The sequence below is a fragment of the Chrysoperla carnea genome, chromosome 3 (genome assembly GCF_905475395.1).
Source record: "Chrysoperla carnea chromosome 3, inChrCarn1.1, whole genome shotgun sequence".
NCBI classification, from domain to species: domain Eukaryota; kingdom Metazoa; phylum Arthropoda; class Insecta; order Neuroptera; family Chrysopidae; genus Chrysoperla; species Chrysoperla carnea.
The window spans coordinates 68,115,421-68,132,958 of NC_058339.1; the positions used below are offsets into that span (position 1 = coordinate 68,115,421).

The window sequence follows — 17,538 nt, forward strand, 5'->3', positions numbered from 1 at the left end:
TTCTGTTTAGGACTATTATTTTTAATCAATATCGATATACTCCGAGTCTTTAAGATAAACTGTTTTTTTATTTAACCAATTGAAGAATAAAATTTACATCATTGACTAACGATTGCTCAATATCATCGATTTACGGTTAAAATACATACAAAAATTTACCCTCAACTCAAGCTACTGCATCAAACGCCTGTTAGAATAAAGGATTTAGAAAATATAGATTGATTCTAAGTTTTTGAGTAAAACTATGCTTTATTTTACATTTCTAATAAATTTTCAATAAAAGGATCGGCCCATATTAATGTAAAATTACTACTTTTTAAACATTGATTAATAAGCTCGGATTTATGAAGTAGCTTTAGGTTGCAAATTTCAGCGGAAAGTAGGTCTGAAGGGTCACATTTTTAATCCGTATTGCTCCTTTAAGGAAAGAGGGGGCATTTGCACACTATTAAGGAATCTTAAAATTTCCTCATATGGAAGAAAAAGGTCCAAAATGAATATCTTTGCTTCAAGCATTTTGAGAATGTCTTCAAAAATATAATATTTTTCAAGTTTCAATAAGAAAACCATAACAGTTTAGATTAAAGACTCGATATTTTTACTTTTACTCGGATTTTTATGTAATTTGTTTCCATACTTCATTTCCTCATGCATATAAATTTCCTATCTATTCCACATCCCATTAAATTTTTAAATAATTTAGTAAAGAAACATTGGACATAAATGTGCTTTATAAACAAAAAAAGGAGACATTTACTTATGCTTTAGATTCTGAATTGTAAGGTAAATCAAATAAAAAATACATATGAATGTCGTCGTCTTAAGAAACAAGTAGTTGAGATATAGATAGTAATAATTTATATTGATGAAAATATATACATATAGATGAGACGTAGTGGTACTACAAAGCTTGTAAATAGTAGAAAATAATAAAATATTTTAGTGAAAATATATAAATTAGTGATTGTGAAATATAATTATTATTAAGTAAATAAATGTGATTTTTCACAAATACTCTAAATAGTTTACACAATTTATGAATAAAATATAAAATCTCAGTTTGAAACACAAAATGGAATTGTTTAATTATGCATTCATTTATATATTTATCGTAATAATTATACCTAGCTTGCTTTATTTATAATTTTTCTGGATTCAGAAAAAATTTTGAACCAATTCAACATATTGTTCATTTTCCTTTTAGTAAAGGCTGCGCTTAAATTAGGTGTAAGTAAAATAAAGCGTATATATTTCGCACAATAAGAAAATTTTCTAAGCGAATATCAACTAAACAAATAAACGAATTTAATTTCAGATTGGCAAAAAACAGCTGTCAAAAAATAATATATACCACCAGAATAGGACATTCCGCATAATGAGTCGCATAAGACAGCTTCTTCAAAGTTAAGAATTACTTCATTTTAGCGGAAGGCGTCATACTTTCATTTTTTTTTTTTTTCTTTGAATACATACATGACAAAATAATTCTCGGTTATATATTCGAAAATTAGTTGCACGTATCTCTTTCGGTTTTAAGAAACTGCTTAATCATAATGCAATCCACTAATTAACACCAATTCGAGTGTCCTATCATAGTTATTTACGTTGTTGACATCCATCATATTTAAATCAATCTCACAATCTGTTTTACACAGAAATTGCGGAATCATTTTAAACTTGCCCATCCAATGAAATTTTTAACGGATTTGATTATGATCGATTTTATTTTTATAAAATAAACTGTACCATAAAAAAAAAAATCTTTTACTGAATCCAGAGAGTAAAATGTTTTGATACTCGTAAATTTCTTATCACGATAAATGAATAATTATTTCATTTATGACAAATATTACATATATTAATTCACAAACAGGGTCTATAAACGTTGTCAACAATGGTTTAATCAAAATTTCTGTCGTCGAACAACTCTTAACAACTTTATAAAAGTTCTATCGTGTTGTAGAGAAATTTATTGTTGGTATCACAAAAACAAAAATTCACTTTCTTGGAATTTATATTTATAAGTCGAATAACAGTTCCAGAATAATGTATAAAATTTTAAAAAAATTATATATATATATCGTGCAATAATATTTGTAGAATAGTCTGTAAAATAAATTATTTTTTACAGCCTGTGAAAAAAACACTATAAATACTCGGAATAAATGTTTACAATCGATTATTATTAAATGTTTTTTTAACAATTTGAATAAAAAAATGTAATATAGATGAAGATTTTAATGGCGGTATTGCACTCAAGTAGGTAACCGTACAGTGTTCGGCATTTGTATACAAAACATTTCGTTTTGCTAGATCTTGTTTTGTGCAATATTACTATTTAATCCATCAAATATTACGCATACCTAACATTGGCAATAATCAATGAATCGAAGTATTTAAAAAGTAAATATATAATCGACTGTACTATTTACATTTATTAAAAGCTAATATTTAGTTTAATTTATGGTGTGGTGACATTTTTATTTCACGGGCAGTATAAATTTGGTTTGAAATAATGAGTTTTTTTTCTCTAATATATGAGAAAATAACTGATATTATTTATCATCAACGGCGAAACGGTGAAAAAAGGACATTTTTTACCTTTTTCCACTTAAACTACGGAACGAAATCGAACTGATTATAATGAATACTATTTCGTAACGCGAGCGTAAAATACTTCTTGGTTCAGTTTTAATTGAATAAGAAATATAATAAGAAAGAGCATTTAAATAAAACATCATACCAGAATGGTTTAGCTAATATGGATGCCGTTTCCAGAAACAAATGGGTACTACTTTGTCAAAAAAGTAACAAAAATTATTAAATAAAAAACTTAAAAGTTTTTTTTGCGAAGTATCCCGTTTTAGTAATTGACTATTCAACAATAATCGATTACTTAATGGAAAACCCATAATTACAAAAATATTTTTAAAAATCTGTTTCTGATCACTAACGCCAAATTTATCAAAAAAGAAGAACAAATGGTAGCTTCAGATGATTGAAGTTGTTTGATTCCGGCATTTAAAATTCTGATTCTGACATTTAAGAAGTATTTAACGCTGTCCAACGTTCAAGAGTTTTTCGATAAATTTTTTAATCATAATTTCTGTAGTTCGAGGTTTTACCAAATGGAATTTTCAAAACAAATGACACTTTTAAAAAAAATTACCTACATAATGAAACTTTTTTTAAATTATAAAAATGGTTACCACAACTGACTTTAATAATTATTTTAATTGATATGTTAGGTATATTTTTAATTGTGACTTTTTGGAGATAATACTCGAATTGAAGTTGAATTATACATTTTTATTTTAATATTCTTAGAAGTCGTGATTTAGGCTTCGTTATTGTATTGAAAGAATTATCTCTTTCATAGATCCTCGTCTTTATATATTTATTTTTTTAGTGAAGATCAAAAGTGCTAAGCCATATGAATTTCCTAGATTTTAAATCGAAAGTTATCTTCAAAAATTTCACAGTTATCAATTATTTTTATTTTGTAAAAAAAATAAATTTATTCAGTATACACTCAAATACAAAGGTCGTAATCACACGAAAAAATAATTAATTTTAAAAAGCTTGAGTTGTCGATATTATACATAATATAATAAATACTGGTGCGTCTTAATTGCAAAAAATATTCTAAATAGATGTTTCTCCTTAATGTTACCAATATTGATGTATAGCCATATTGTAAAAAAAAATATAATAATTAAATTTTTAAGGGTGCAATCTTTTCTATAATACAAATCTGTATTTATTTTTTGAAGTGTCGAATTTTTTCACTAGTTTGTGAAATGTGATGTGTATCATATATATTTTAGAAAAGAGGATAAAGCAACTTTGTTAAGATGTTTAGAAAATAAATATGATTTGAAGATTATTAATGGAGATTTAAGTTGAAATAAAGTAATGCGTTTGTATAAAATTGGTTAATTTTTGGAAAAACGCTTTAGATCACAATTGACAATCATGTCTCTTTCATTTAATTTACTGATTTAGATAGTAGCGAAAATGAAAAATCTTATTTATTTTCTTTCAGTTACGTAATTTTCTAAAATACATAGAGTCAAATGCGATGATCAAATCAATAAAAAACAATATCGAGGAAATCAGACAGAAAAAAAGGCAATGAGGACTGTAGAAATTCGTATTCGCGAATCGATATAACTCAAAAAATATGGATGAGGGGGAAGGGGTTGGTTACAGTTGTCGAAAAGATTACTTGATTTTCTGAGACAATGTTTTTTACACTATTTGGAAAATTCGGTTGAACAAGACTTGGGAAAATGTCTTTTTGAAGCTATAAAACTGATTCAGCCTCGGAAGCTAACGATATTATTGAATCATATTTATTTTATGAGCATCCAAAATCATTTTCTTAAATACTAATTCTAAACTCAAAAATTTTCTCTGAATATTTTGAAAAGTTTTATTAAGTAGTGATATAATTATTATAAACTAAAAAAAAAAAATTGTTCATAATTTGATCCAGTTTACCAGTAACTCTGATATTAGAAATAAAAATAAATAAATTTTAACAATACAAAATTTTAATTCCACCTTTGTAATTAATACAAAAAATTAATTAATCATTATATAATCAATCTCTCTTTAGAAAATATCTCAGTGTAATTAAGCAATTCTTTAATTTATTAGGAATTAATAGATCTAATTAAACAATAAATTAATATTATACATATTTAAAGAAACAAAAAAGCATGAGATAAATGCTAAGTAAATATCATTTTTAGTTTTTCTTTTTAGTAAACTATTTATTCTTTAAAAAACGGCCTATCTAAAAAATAAATTAACTTTAAATAAATAAATAAAAACCATTTTTAAATTTACTTAGAAAAAAAAACATGACTACACTACTATTTCATAAAATAAAAATTTGTATCTAGTTATTTATAAATTTCGATTTTTGCCCCAATTTCCTAGATCAATTTTTTTTATTATATAAATACGTATTTCGACTACCAAGTAGTCATCATCAGTATGAATTAGCTAATCGTAATTACTCTTATTGTGTATGTTACTCTTTGCTAATTTGGTGGAATTTGATCTAGTAATTAAAATTAATCTAGGAAAATGGGGCAAAATTAGAAATTTATTTCGAAATATCCTAGAGTTCTCATTTATTATCTTTGATAATATTCATACTTATTTATAAGAAAAAAATTTTATGGAAAAATTTTATTTGTTGATTTTTTATATTCGTAATAAGTTTTTTGTGGAATTGAAAATTCTTTTTGATTTATATGTAGTATTATTTTCAACAACTGTTTTTACATATTACAAGTGTTTATTTTGTTAGGAAAACTACTTACGTGGGGACGTGTTTTCGCATAGGTATAGACAAAAGTTTATTCGCAAACAATATTTAAATTCATTTTTGTTTTATGAATTTTCCCTATTAATAAATGGGAATTATAGTCATTCTCTCACTCATTTTTTAACAGATTAGTAGATTAAATAAATTAAAAACATCAAGTGGATAACTTTAACAAATAAATGAATAAACAAACATTTGCAATTGGTAAACTGAGTTCGTATGTTTATATTAATTATGATGATGTTTGTCATTTGAGGGTGGCTTAAATTTATGTGTTTACCTGTTCGTAAATTAACATTTTCTAATTCGGGTCAATTCCGCGTTACTCGATTATTGGCTGCGCACCCCAGGTATTAGCAGCCGTACACGATATCTTAATACATGGACACTGCACAAGGATACTCAACTCCATGTAACCAAATATCTGACAAACATAGATGACAGTAGTGTTCATTTTGCACCGTGATTTAGATTCAGACACAGACATAGAGAATGGACTAAGCAATATCCTCAAGAAATTGTCCACTCTGTAACATACACACATAGAACGATCAACTAGCCGCACATAGATTTGTCTCTCTTATAAATTTCTGCTTTTATTTACTGTACAGTTAGATAGGAACGTTCAGTCCATTTTCTATGCCCATGGTTTCAAATCAATTTAGATTTTAAAAGATTATTGAATCTGATCTGATTATTAAATAAGATATTCAATTAATTTTTTATTTATGAAAAATAAATCTAACAAAATGGAAAATGAGACACCAACGACGCTATAAATTCTGCCATTTCGTTGACAATTTTTGTCAATTCTCTCGTTTGTTGAGTATTCCTCGACTTCCTGAATAAATAAATACTTTTTATGTATTAACAGTTTGAAAATAAAACCAACAAAAAAAAAAAAACAATACGTATTAATAATTAAATGAATTTCAAATAATAACACATATTTATAATGACAAAAACGTACAAAATATCAATATATGAATAATATTATATTTTTTAAATTTTGTTAAACAAACTGAAAAGAAACAAAATCCATTATCTAATTATACCTATATATTTAAAAAAAATAAAATATTATTTAAAAAACACACATGTATATAATAAAAGAAATACATAAGAATATTACGCTTGATTATTTATAAAAATTGAAAAGCAAAGAACACATATATAAATAATAATTTTATTGAAAATTCACATAAAAATATGGTGTACATAACCTATTTAAAAAATAAAAAAAACTAAAAACAAATATAAATAATAACGTGTTGATTTTTCCTAATTAAAATTTTAAAATATAATATAAAATATAATTAATACGTAAATATTATATTTATATATTGTTATCTTGTGAAAAAGCGTGTATTTTATCGATTATATTATTATTATTATGATTATTATTATTATACAGAAAGTAAAAAATAAAAACAATTTATTTTAAAAAACAAATATCAATAATATTAAATGTTATTTACAAAAAAATTTAGTAACAATTATTATTATAAAAACATTATGTCTTAGGACAATCGAATTTGTATTTATCTATGTTCAAGGGGGTACAAAGCTGTCTGATTAAAGAATTATTTAGTTGAGTAAAGTTGAAAAAGATTTGTTTTGGAATAAGGGTAAATGTCATACCAGATGAGTTTTGGCAACAACAACAGATTTATCAAAAAAAAAAAAAAAAAAAAAAATTTTATTCATATTTTAAATATCATTGTCATTTAATAATCTAATTATTTTTTGGATTTAAAAAAAGTAAAATTGGATTAAATTGAAAATTATAGGATTTCTTTTCTTCTTATATGATTTGGGGCGATATCACAAAAAAATACTTTACCAGTCATCAAATGGACCAGGTTTTGTAATTTTTGGATCAAAATCAGCCCATACACCAAGTTTTGTTTGGAATTTTTTCGATTTTTTAAAAGAGGTACTCCTTAAGAAAAAATGATAAAGAGGTAATTTTGACCCAAAAAATTCAAAAATTCGGTACATTTGATGACTCGATGTATAAGTTTTAAGATATCGTCCATAACCCCATACGAACTTCAGTTTCTTGGATCGATTTCAAGTAATTTCTCAAAAAATATTTGTCTAATAGTCAAATAAACTGGATTTTTATGACTTTTGGGGTGTTAATTACTATATGAAATAAAAGAATCAAAGACAAACTTTTTTGAAATTTTTTGCAACTTTTTATTCGTTTAGATTATTCATAAAAAATGGCAAGTATAAATTATAAAAAAGACAGTCTTAGTTTTATCTATATTCATATTAAAAAAGAAAAACATGTTTTTAATACCTTAGATAAAATTTCTATTTCGATAATAAATGTGTTTTCGTTTGAAGAAAACCTTTTAAAGAAAAATAATTATACGGGCATTAATAATTTTGATAAACTCTTCTAAATCTAAACTTATAAATTCTAAACCTCGTCAAAAATACATTTATTATATTATTTAATAAATCTGTTTAAACTCGAATATGTAAAGAAAACTCAGATTACTATAATCTAAATTCTTTAACAGAATATTTCTGTTTAAAATAGAGGGTAAATGTGTAAGTATTAAGTAATTACTAATCTACTAGAACCATGATCTGTAGTCACAAATCGCAAAATTTAATTTTCAAGCTTATCAGTGAATAAAATGTCTCACAATAACCATCCATAAATTGTACAAAAAAGGATACAAATGTTAAACAGAAAATTTTCTTAAAGTTTTTGTATCGGAAATAAATAATAAATATAATTACGACCAACAGTTGGATAATTAATATGTCACGGTCATTCGCTTATTTCGCAAAAAATTTTTCTATCAAAACGTGCTAGAAATTATCAGTAATACATTTAGATCAAAAAGTTTCTAAGGATTGTTCTCCTGAAATAATACGTTGTTTTTTGGTATATATGAGACATTTGAGAGGAAATAAAGATTAAATCCTGTTATAAGTTCAAAAATTTCCAAAAAAATTTATAGAAAAAATAGTCATGAATTCATGGTATGTTCAAACTTCCACAAACATTTTGATTACTTATTTTAAAATCTTAGATGTAACTTCCAAGAAGAAAATAACCTGTTCTAAGATCGAAACTCAGACAGTAATTTCTGTTAATAAACTAAAATATAATCAGAACAATTTGTGATTACAGAATATTAAACAAATTCTATGAAAGTAAATCAAATACAGAAATAAGGAAGCAAATCTAGGAATAACAAAAACCAGTATTTTCCAATTTTTTATAAGTTTGTTATAAATTTTTGTTATTTCCTTTACTATTACTATTTACATGTATTCCTAGAAATGCATAATGTACGTACATAAAATATTATTACTAAAAATTAAAGAAAATAGAGAACTGTGCATGAAATAATTTTCAATTTAAAGGTACTTAAAATATTATTAATGAGAAAAAAAATACGTAACTGAGCATTTTTTAAACTTTTTCTTTTCTAGTCATCAATATTTCTATAATTGTGGATATATTTAAAATGCTTAGTTGTGTGGTTTGTTATTTATTATTTAAATAAAAATAAATTAAAAATATAAAACAACAAAAACATTCCTTTATTAAAAATTAATTAATTATATTTAAATGAATATTTGGAGTGGGATTTTACTTTTTAAAACTATTATATTATATTAATTATTGTAATTTTTAAAAATATTATAAACTCCTTAAATTTTCCAACTTGTGCCTTCGCCATCCCAAATTTAAGCACAGTTTAATTGTATCAATGTTTTAAAATACAAACAAATAAAATAAAAATGTTAGGTTTATGTGTATTATCTGAATTGTCTAATTTGTAAGGTAGGCTTGATGTATCTAAATAAAATCATATTAAATTAAAAGGATTCAATCATTATTTTAATCCTTTCTTAGTAGCATTCGCTCTTTGTGTCACTATTCAAATAGTTTTAAAAATAGGTGTCATTTACATAATACGGAATACTCCAAAATTTTCTTGCCTTGTGATTGTAGAGGAAATGCTGCAGGACCTCAAATGGGACTCCATATATGGTATTTTTCTATTTCCTCTAAATTCCAAAAACGTATTTGCAAGTTAATGTCTTCCGCCGCCTATATTCCGTAGATATTCATTTGAATAGAAAAGTTGAAGAACGATTCCATTGAAGGATCGTCTTAAAAGAACAATTTTATAATTTTTCTCTTCCGTTGGATGTTTCGCGAGATATAAGATTTCAAAAGTATTAATTTAATTATCATTTTGTGAGATTTCGAACAAAATAGCATCACTTTGAGCTCAATTTTGTTCTCACATTTCAATATTTGGTTTACTAAACGCTTTGATTACGAAAAGTCGTAAAAAATAAAAAATCAAGCAAAAATAACTAGTGTATTATTATACAAAACTACAGTCATAAATTACAAAAAGAGTAATAACAAGAGAAAAAAAAAACAATTGACTGAGTCAATTGTTAAAATACCATGCATAGACAGTGTTGATAACTCTATCACATTACACATACATGCATGTCACACATACATAATTGATATTTCCATTATACAATTTACGCCTAATTTGCGCCCGTACGGGTAAACAGTGATATTTACAAAAAATGTTTCAAACAAAAGTTGGTTATTTTTTTATAAGAAATATTTTTTACATTTAAACTTTTGTTCTATCTTTAACGGTTTACAAGATGGGTCCTGCGGACCCAAGACCCAATTGACCAATGTGCCTCATTTACGAACTTTGCCTCACTTTTTACGTCCTCAGTACGCTATAAAAAATTTCAGCTTGATATCTTTTTTCGTTTTTGAAAAATCGTGATGACAGACGGACAGACAGACAGTCGGAAATGGACTAATTTGGTGATTTTATGAACACCTATATCAAAATTTTTTGCTTAGCATCAATATTTCTAAGCGTTACAAACTTGCAAGTAAACTTAATATACCTTGCATATTACATGTATGCATGGTATAAAAATTACTAAGTACCATCAATGAATACTCTTGTTTTCTGACAATCGCAAGGTAAAAACCTATGGTATTCCATTTTTTTTAATGATCCGGAAAATAAAATAAAAAGTTTAAATTGTGACATATTTAGCGCATAAGTTTCCTAAACATAAATCCATTCCATCCCGCATATTAAAATCAATCAATTCTATATATTGATTAAATAAACATAAATTTTATCAAGGAATTTTATTAGAATTAATTAAGAAGTTTAAGAAGGAAATAAGACAAAACATTTTGACGGTCACTGAGTGTTTAGTTAGATTACTTTGGCGCTGTTATCAACTGTCATTTCTGACAAGTGTTTATGATTTTTGTGTAAAATTAGGGTAAATAATGAAATATTTTGATGAAAACGATGAAAAAATGGGTGAATTGAACACAAATAAATTGAAAGACATGTTCATAATGTGAATTGATAGTATTTAAAAACAATGTCGCGTTGTGCCAAACTAATAGTAGCTATTTTATTATCTGTAACGTGTGTAGGATGTTTAATAAAATTGTGTGTTAACTTATGGGATGAAATTAATACTAGGGAGCTTAACGAAGTTGACTTATGGCTTGATCAAAATAATCTTTCACAATACAAGGAAATATTCAAATCGATAGGTAAAAATTATTTTATATATAAATTTTTCGATGTTTAATTTATTTAATTAGTTATTTGAGTTAGTTTGTAATTAGTAAATTTCACTTAAGTGTAACTATAATTCGATTTAAATTAACATAATTTATTATTATTTTAGTCAAAATTAATGCATTATTTGTGTATATATTACATATTCTTACTTACCTGTTGATAGATTTTGATCGAATCAAACATAGTCAATTTATGATATCTAATTATGTACAGAAAATCTATAAAAAAAATTCGCGCGCTTGCTTTTTATTTTTTAAATGCTCAATAAATTTTTATTTATCTCAAGTATCATTTGCTTGTATTAGTTTTTCCTATTTACCCTAATGTAACTAACTTTTCAATATGGAATTTATTCTCTAACTGGGAAGTTAATGAATTTAAATTTGAAAAAAAGAATCTAAAATTCGTTTGGAATGAAAAGAAAAAGATATTTGCACTTTATGATTTTGAAAATTATATGTCATGTAAATGATTCACGGGAGATGTATGAACGCCTGCGAAAAGGTCGTTCTTAAGACCACACTCGCAGAAGTGGAAACTTCAACAATCAAAGCATTCGTAATGTGTTTGTGCGAAACACATTTTTAGAGGTTTACAGAGGTCTGACTGCAAAACATACTATATATAGCTGCTTATAACTTCTTTGATTAGGCTGTACTCGACCTATACACATAAAAATTGTACTCGGAAAATTAATAGAAGTTTTGATTTAAAAACAAATTAATCTACACATAAATCCTAAATAGAAATCAAAAGAGACACGTAATAATAAGCAAAGAGTAGTACTTTGGCGTTGGTTAAAAAAAGCGTAGAGTAAAATAAATGCAATACCAATACCAACCAATTTATTCATGCAGAATGTTGAATTGAGAAGAAGCTGATGAAATGCTGAAACATGAATAAATCCGATCTCATTAAAATCTATGGCAATTCGTTCTGTCAATTTAAAATCATTAAAGTTCATACACGAGAAGATTTGAATATACATAATTATGAGATAGAAGATTGAGTAAAAAGTGAAACGTTAACGAAAAAATTAATCGTTTACAGTTTTAAGACATTAATGTTCACAACATCATGCAATGAGTTGTAGTCCGACATGATGATGACGTCACAAATCATACAAATGTTTTCCTGATAAATTCATGTTAAGATCGCTGATACTCGCTATTTTGTGATGTGATAGCTAAAGGAAACTTCTAGTGGTCCAGTCTGCTTTTTACCAGGAGAGAATTCCCAATTTAGAATACAGCGCTTCGTTAGAAACGTCAAATTAGAGCAAACTATTCTAATTTGAGTTACAGCGGGTTCATTAGCGTCTCTAACGGAAAAAATTGGCCTTCATTTCTAAAAAGAAATGTACCTACTTTATTTAATTTTTTCGATCAACTTCAATAAACTTTTTATAAAATGCTTTGGATAAAAATTTTATCATTATTTGCTTAAGAAAACAAAGTTTTGAACAAATTTTTTTAATAAAACTTCTTGTTTAAAGAATATTGTATATTCTTCCACACCGCCATGATGTTAAACTTAATATGTTTTTATTATATTATATTAAAAAAGTTTATGAACTAACAACTATTTTCTTAAAATTTTGCTGGGGTGAAACTTAAAATACATTGAATGTGAACACAAAATGAATTGAGTTTTAAATATTTTTAAAGAATAGAAGAAATTCTTGTTTAGGTACTAAAAAATATGTATAGATTGCAAGGAGTAAACATAACCCAACTTAACCTAATTAGCACATTCGGAATGTCTAGGGTAGAATGCACCAGTAGTTCAGTCATTTCATTAAAAATTTTAAGTAGTTAACTATGATATTTCTTCCGCCGTAAAAGAGAGACTAGTATATTAAAAAGATAAAATTCTACTGCAAAAGTTAGTCATTTTCCTGACGTTTTTACGTATCACTAAATAAAGTTTCAAACAGAAGTTGTAAAGAATTGATTCTTTATGAATAACTTTATACGGCTAGTATCTGCCTATGTCCTATTTCTCATTTCCGTCTCGGAGAGTTCCTTGGTTAAATTATCGAAAAATTCGTTTAACAATTTTCGAAAGTTTCGTACTGGCTAAATGAATTGAACGATAGAATCTATCATCGGAAAATCAAGCAAAAGGGTTGAAATCTAAGAAAATATGGTAATTATATTCGTTTTAAAATTTTTTGTCAATTGAATGTGCCAGAATGACCGCTAAATGGCCAAGTAAGATTATGGATCCGGAATATGGAAAAGAAAGCATTTTCGTAATACTATAACCGAATCAAAGTGACCGTGCTATTCTAAACATTTTTGAGGCTTATAATACGTATTTTTTGATAGCCGCAATATTATTTCGAGTACCTAAGTATGCTTATGCAGGCTTATATTCGTTTGTGGTGAAAAGGAATAGAAAAGCAATAGTGGTATAAAAGGTCTTCGGCCTGTATGAAAGCAATATGATCATTACTATTGTTCGAAAGCACCGAATGCTGTATTTATCAGTTAAACGACCCAGCAGGGAGTTCGGACCAATATGTTATTGCTATAATTGTTTGAGAATCTTGCTCAACGTATTTTTTTTTCAATAATAAAATGCACATGGTAATCTCTTATGTATTTGTAATATCAATCGCGCATGCGTTTAATCCATGCATAGTAAAAATTGGGAATGGTTGTGCATGTATTGTATGTCTATATACACGGTGTGTTATTCTAAACTTTCGAGTTGATATTATGAAATTTGAAATTGAGCAAGGAAATGTCGTTACAGTGAATGATGATCGCTACCGCGCCATGCCAAGCAATTTTTTCCTCCAAAATTGAAAAGGATAACATAGACGTCATTTGGTTTCAACAGGACAGAGCAACGTGCCACACAGTCAACGCAACAATCGACCTTTTGGCACTGTTTTCAAAAATCGGATAATCAACCAAAATGCTGATGACAATTGGCCACCTTGAAGCTGCGATTTGACTCCGCTGTATTTTTTCTTGTGGGGAGCCGTTAATTCAAGTGTTACGTTAACCTTTCAGAGACGATTGACGACTGCGATTTGACTCCGCTGTATTTTTTCTTGTGGGGAGCCGTTAATTCAAGTGTTACGTTAACCTTTCAGAGACGATTGACGACTTGATACATGCAATTGAAGTTAGCATTGACGAAATAGAAGCCTAAACAATCGAAAGTGTACTGAAAAATTGGGTCGATAGAATGGGCTTCTGTAGAGCCAGCGATGGCAGTCATTGGAACGATGTTGTATTCCATGTTTAATTTAATTAAACTCTTTTCAGTAAAGCAGCAACCATTTTAACATACCCATCCGTTTTCATTTTATAGCAAAATTAAATTTCATTTTGTAAATGGCCAACCCTTTAATAATTTGTTTATTACAAAATTAATTTGAAAATCTCCCAAAAATAACAGAATTATGGTAAGAGTGGCTAAAATTGAGCCCATTGCTTCTAGATTTATTATGATTATTAGCCTTCATTGCCCCCTTCCAGAATATTAAAACAATTTACAAGATTCTCTCGATGTTGTTACAGGAATCTATCGATGGCGAAACAACACTCCCAGAATTATTGTACCAAGACTTCTCTCTTAATTGAGATTTTTAGAGTTTATGATTCAAACATTTCGTTCCCGTTCTTGCACCTAAGAGTATAGGGTTCATAGTCATTCATTAAAACTTAATCGCGATACAAAAAGCTAGTAAAATTTACCAAAATTTCACAGGTCGCTATTGGAGTCATAACTCCAAGCGCAGATCAAATCAAATTACCCCAGAAACTTCATTTACGTCTGTTTTTTTGGCTTATTTCATGGTGGAAATTAACTTCTTCGAAGCTATTTTCATCTCCGAAAATGTTACTACAAAGGGTATTTCAATATCCGAATATTAGAATGTAACATCGTGTATTCGATTACTCTACATTGCTACAACCAGACGCAAAATAACACAATGATGATTATTATGATAACATGACGTCATCGAAAGGGGGTAGTATAACCGTCGTATTCTGGTGGTGGTGGTGGTTATATTTTGTACATAATATAATAGTAGCGCATACACGCTATAACATATTATGCGAATTGAGAAGTGTACAAACGCGGCGACGAACATAGATAGAAACTAACATAAGAGGTCAAAATATAATATATGGCGCAGAGCTGTGCGGGCCGGCAAGCCAAGCAGCAGCAGTATTTATTATTATTATTATTATCCCAATCCAATTTACCCCAAGAAAGACAAAATTTTCCACCAAAACAAAACGTGTCCTAAACAAAATTATTTTTTTCGTTTTCTTGGAACCTTTTTGGTTTTAATTTTCTGTAGTCCAAAATAGAACAAATAATTTTGACAATAAATTGAGTGGTTTTGTTTTTTTGGTTAAGTTTGTAATATTTTCAAACATAGTTTTAGAATGATAGCATCATTACCTTTGTCAACAAACCAATCATTATTAAACTTATTTGAACAGAACATAACAATAATCAAACTTCAACAGTATACTTCGTCAATTGTTGTTCTTCTACTATGTTGGCATTATTGTTTAATAACAATTAACGTACAATCATTTATGCATCAACAATTATTGTATCATTTTATTTAGCAGTTTTGTGTTTAACAAGTATTTTTTTGATGTTTTTCCCAAAATCTTTGTTTATATGCATTATTTAAATAAGTGTTTTTTGGATGTTAGTTTATTAATTTTATTTTTTCAAATTTAATTTTTGATGTATTTTTTTTTGGATTAATTTTTGATTTGTTGATTTTTTTGTTTGTTTGGTTTTAAAAATTTTACTGTAATTTCAACATGTGGTGTTCGGATGAATCTGAAATTTGCTCAATTGGAATGACCATGCAACCGTCGTCCAGTGCCTCTTCTGGTAAGCGACCTTTTTTGGTGTTTTTATTTTTTTGTAGTGGATAGATTTATGCATGCGTAGAACTTCCTTTTTTATTTTGAATTATGTTCATATTTTGAAAATGGTTTTTTACAAATTTTTTAAGGTATATTTGAACTGTTTTTATTTAGGTCATATTTTCAAGTGATGCAGTAATATTTTTAAGTTTTAAAACACAACGCTTTGTTGGTTTATTGAACCATTAATAATTCTTTTTTAACCCGCTTTTATTGGGTTCACTTCTGTGTTTGTAATCAAATTTTGGAAGTCACATTTCACCAACTTCTAATTGTTATTAAAATTGGCTCGGAATTTTGATGACTTTTAAATTTTCAATAAAATCAGAAATACATTTTCGTTAATTACTAGTTAAATATAAAAACGAAACGTGTTTTCTACTAATTTTGTTTAATAAAAGTGTGTATTTTTTTATTTTATTTTTTTTTTGAAAATCTGAAGTAAAGGAAGAAACTTTACTTATCTTCTTTTTTCAAAGTGGTTATAAAAATTGGAAATATTTTTTGATTGGTTAATCTTCAAAATTTATTTTGGCTAAAAAAGTTTTTTTTAATTTTTCCCAGTCGATGCTTGTCACAACCGTCATTATTATCAACCTTTCACATATCCGTTATTTTCTTTAGTTTGGCATTTAATCATTTTGCAAGAAAGCACACAGTTTAATTTAAGTAGTCGATCTTTTAATTCTGATTTAAAATAAAAAATAATAAAAAAAAAATAAATTCAAATCAATTAAATTGTACTATAAAGCTCGAAAACACACTTTAAAGTTAAAAAAGTTGGCCTCGATAAAACTAATTTTATAATAGAATAGTTTTAGAAAGAATAGTTTTTTAAATGTTTTCGATATTATTCTAAAATTTCCCGACGCTTCCATCAACTTCACAACGCAATAATGAAATATCTCTTTCACACTGATAATTGGCATTCTGAGGCAAAAATTATCGAATATTTTAAGGAAACCAGAGAAATATTGAGAAATTATGTATACGAAAAATTATTTCTTAGTGTGAGTTTAAGCAAATTATGTTCGATTCTATAAAATGTTTGAAACTACAAAGTTTTTCGAGAGTAGCCTGACTTAAAAGTCAAACTAATACTAAGGAAATAAAGTAGTAGTAATGATATAGTTTTGACAAATGGGCTTTTGTCCACTAAGAATAAATCGGATGGATAAGAGTTTCTAATGATTTAATCATGATATGTAGATAACAAAACACAAAATTATTTTAAATAAAAAATAAAGATTATTATTATTTTTTGAAAATCCAGGAAAATTAGGTATCCAGTCACGTGACAACAAATACAAATCAGAAAGTATTACGTAACGGCATGCTAAACGCTATTAATGCTGTTTACATTTTAATAGAACGAAGCAGATTACTTGATTTATTTCCATACACAAAAATTATGGCTTACTTACAAATGTTTACAACTTTCATGCACAAAAATGATTGTTTGGCAAGTCGTGATGTCATTCAAGACGCCATGACAGTGCAGAGCTTTTTCGAAGTAAATTTGAATTGGTTTTGGAAAATGCAAAATACATAATGCAAATAGTTTTTTTTTTATTTTTTTAGAAACTTTTTGGGGTAAATCAGATATTAATGTAACATACAAACCAATTTTTTAGTGTCCGAAGGT

At 26.8% G+C, this 17,538-nt stretch overlaps 1 protein-coding gene across 2 annotated transcripts in view; it reads left to right on the forward strand.

Annotated features, from left to right (window-relative positions):
* Positions 1-10,724: 10,724 nt before the first annotated feature.
* LOC123295030 (apoptosis-resistant E3 ubiquitin protein ligase 1) overlaps positions 10,725-17,538 on the forward strand; it is a 173,926-nt gene continuing 167,112 nt past the window's right edge. The window contains exon 1 of one of the 2 annotated variants that reach the window (XM_044876231.1): positions 10,725-10,946. In XM_044876231.1, the coding sequence (XP_044732166.1) occupies positions 10,769-10,946 (178 nt within the window). In that variant the 5' untranslated portion in view covers positions 10,725-10,768. Of the gene's footprint in view, positions 10,947-15,772; positions 15,859-17,538 lie in introns of those variants that run through there. The other variant, XM_044876232.1, reaches the window with a different exon arrangement.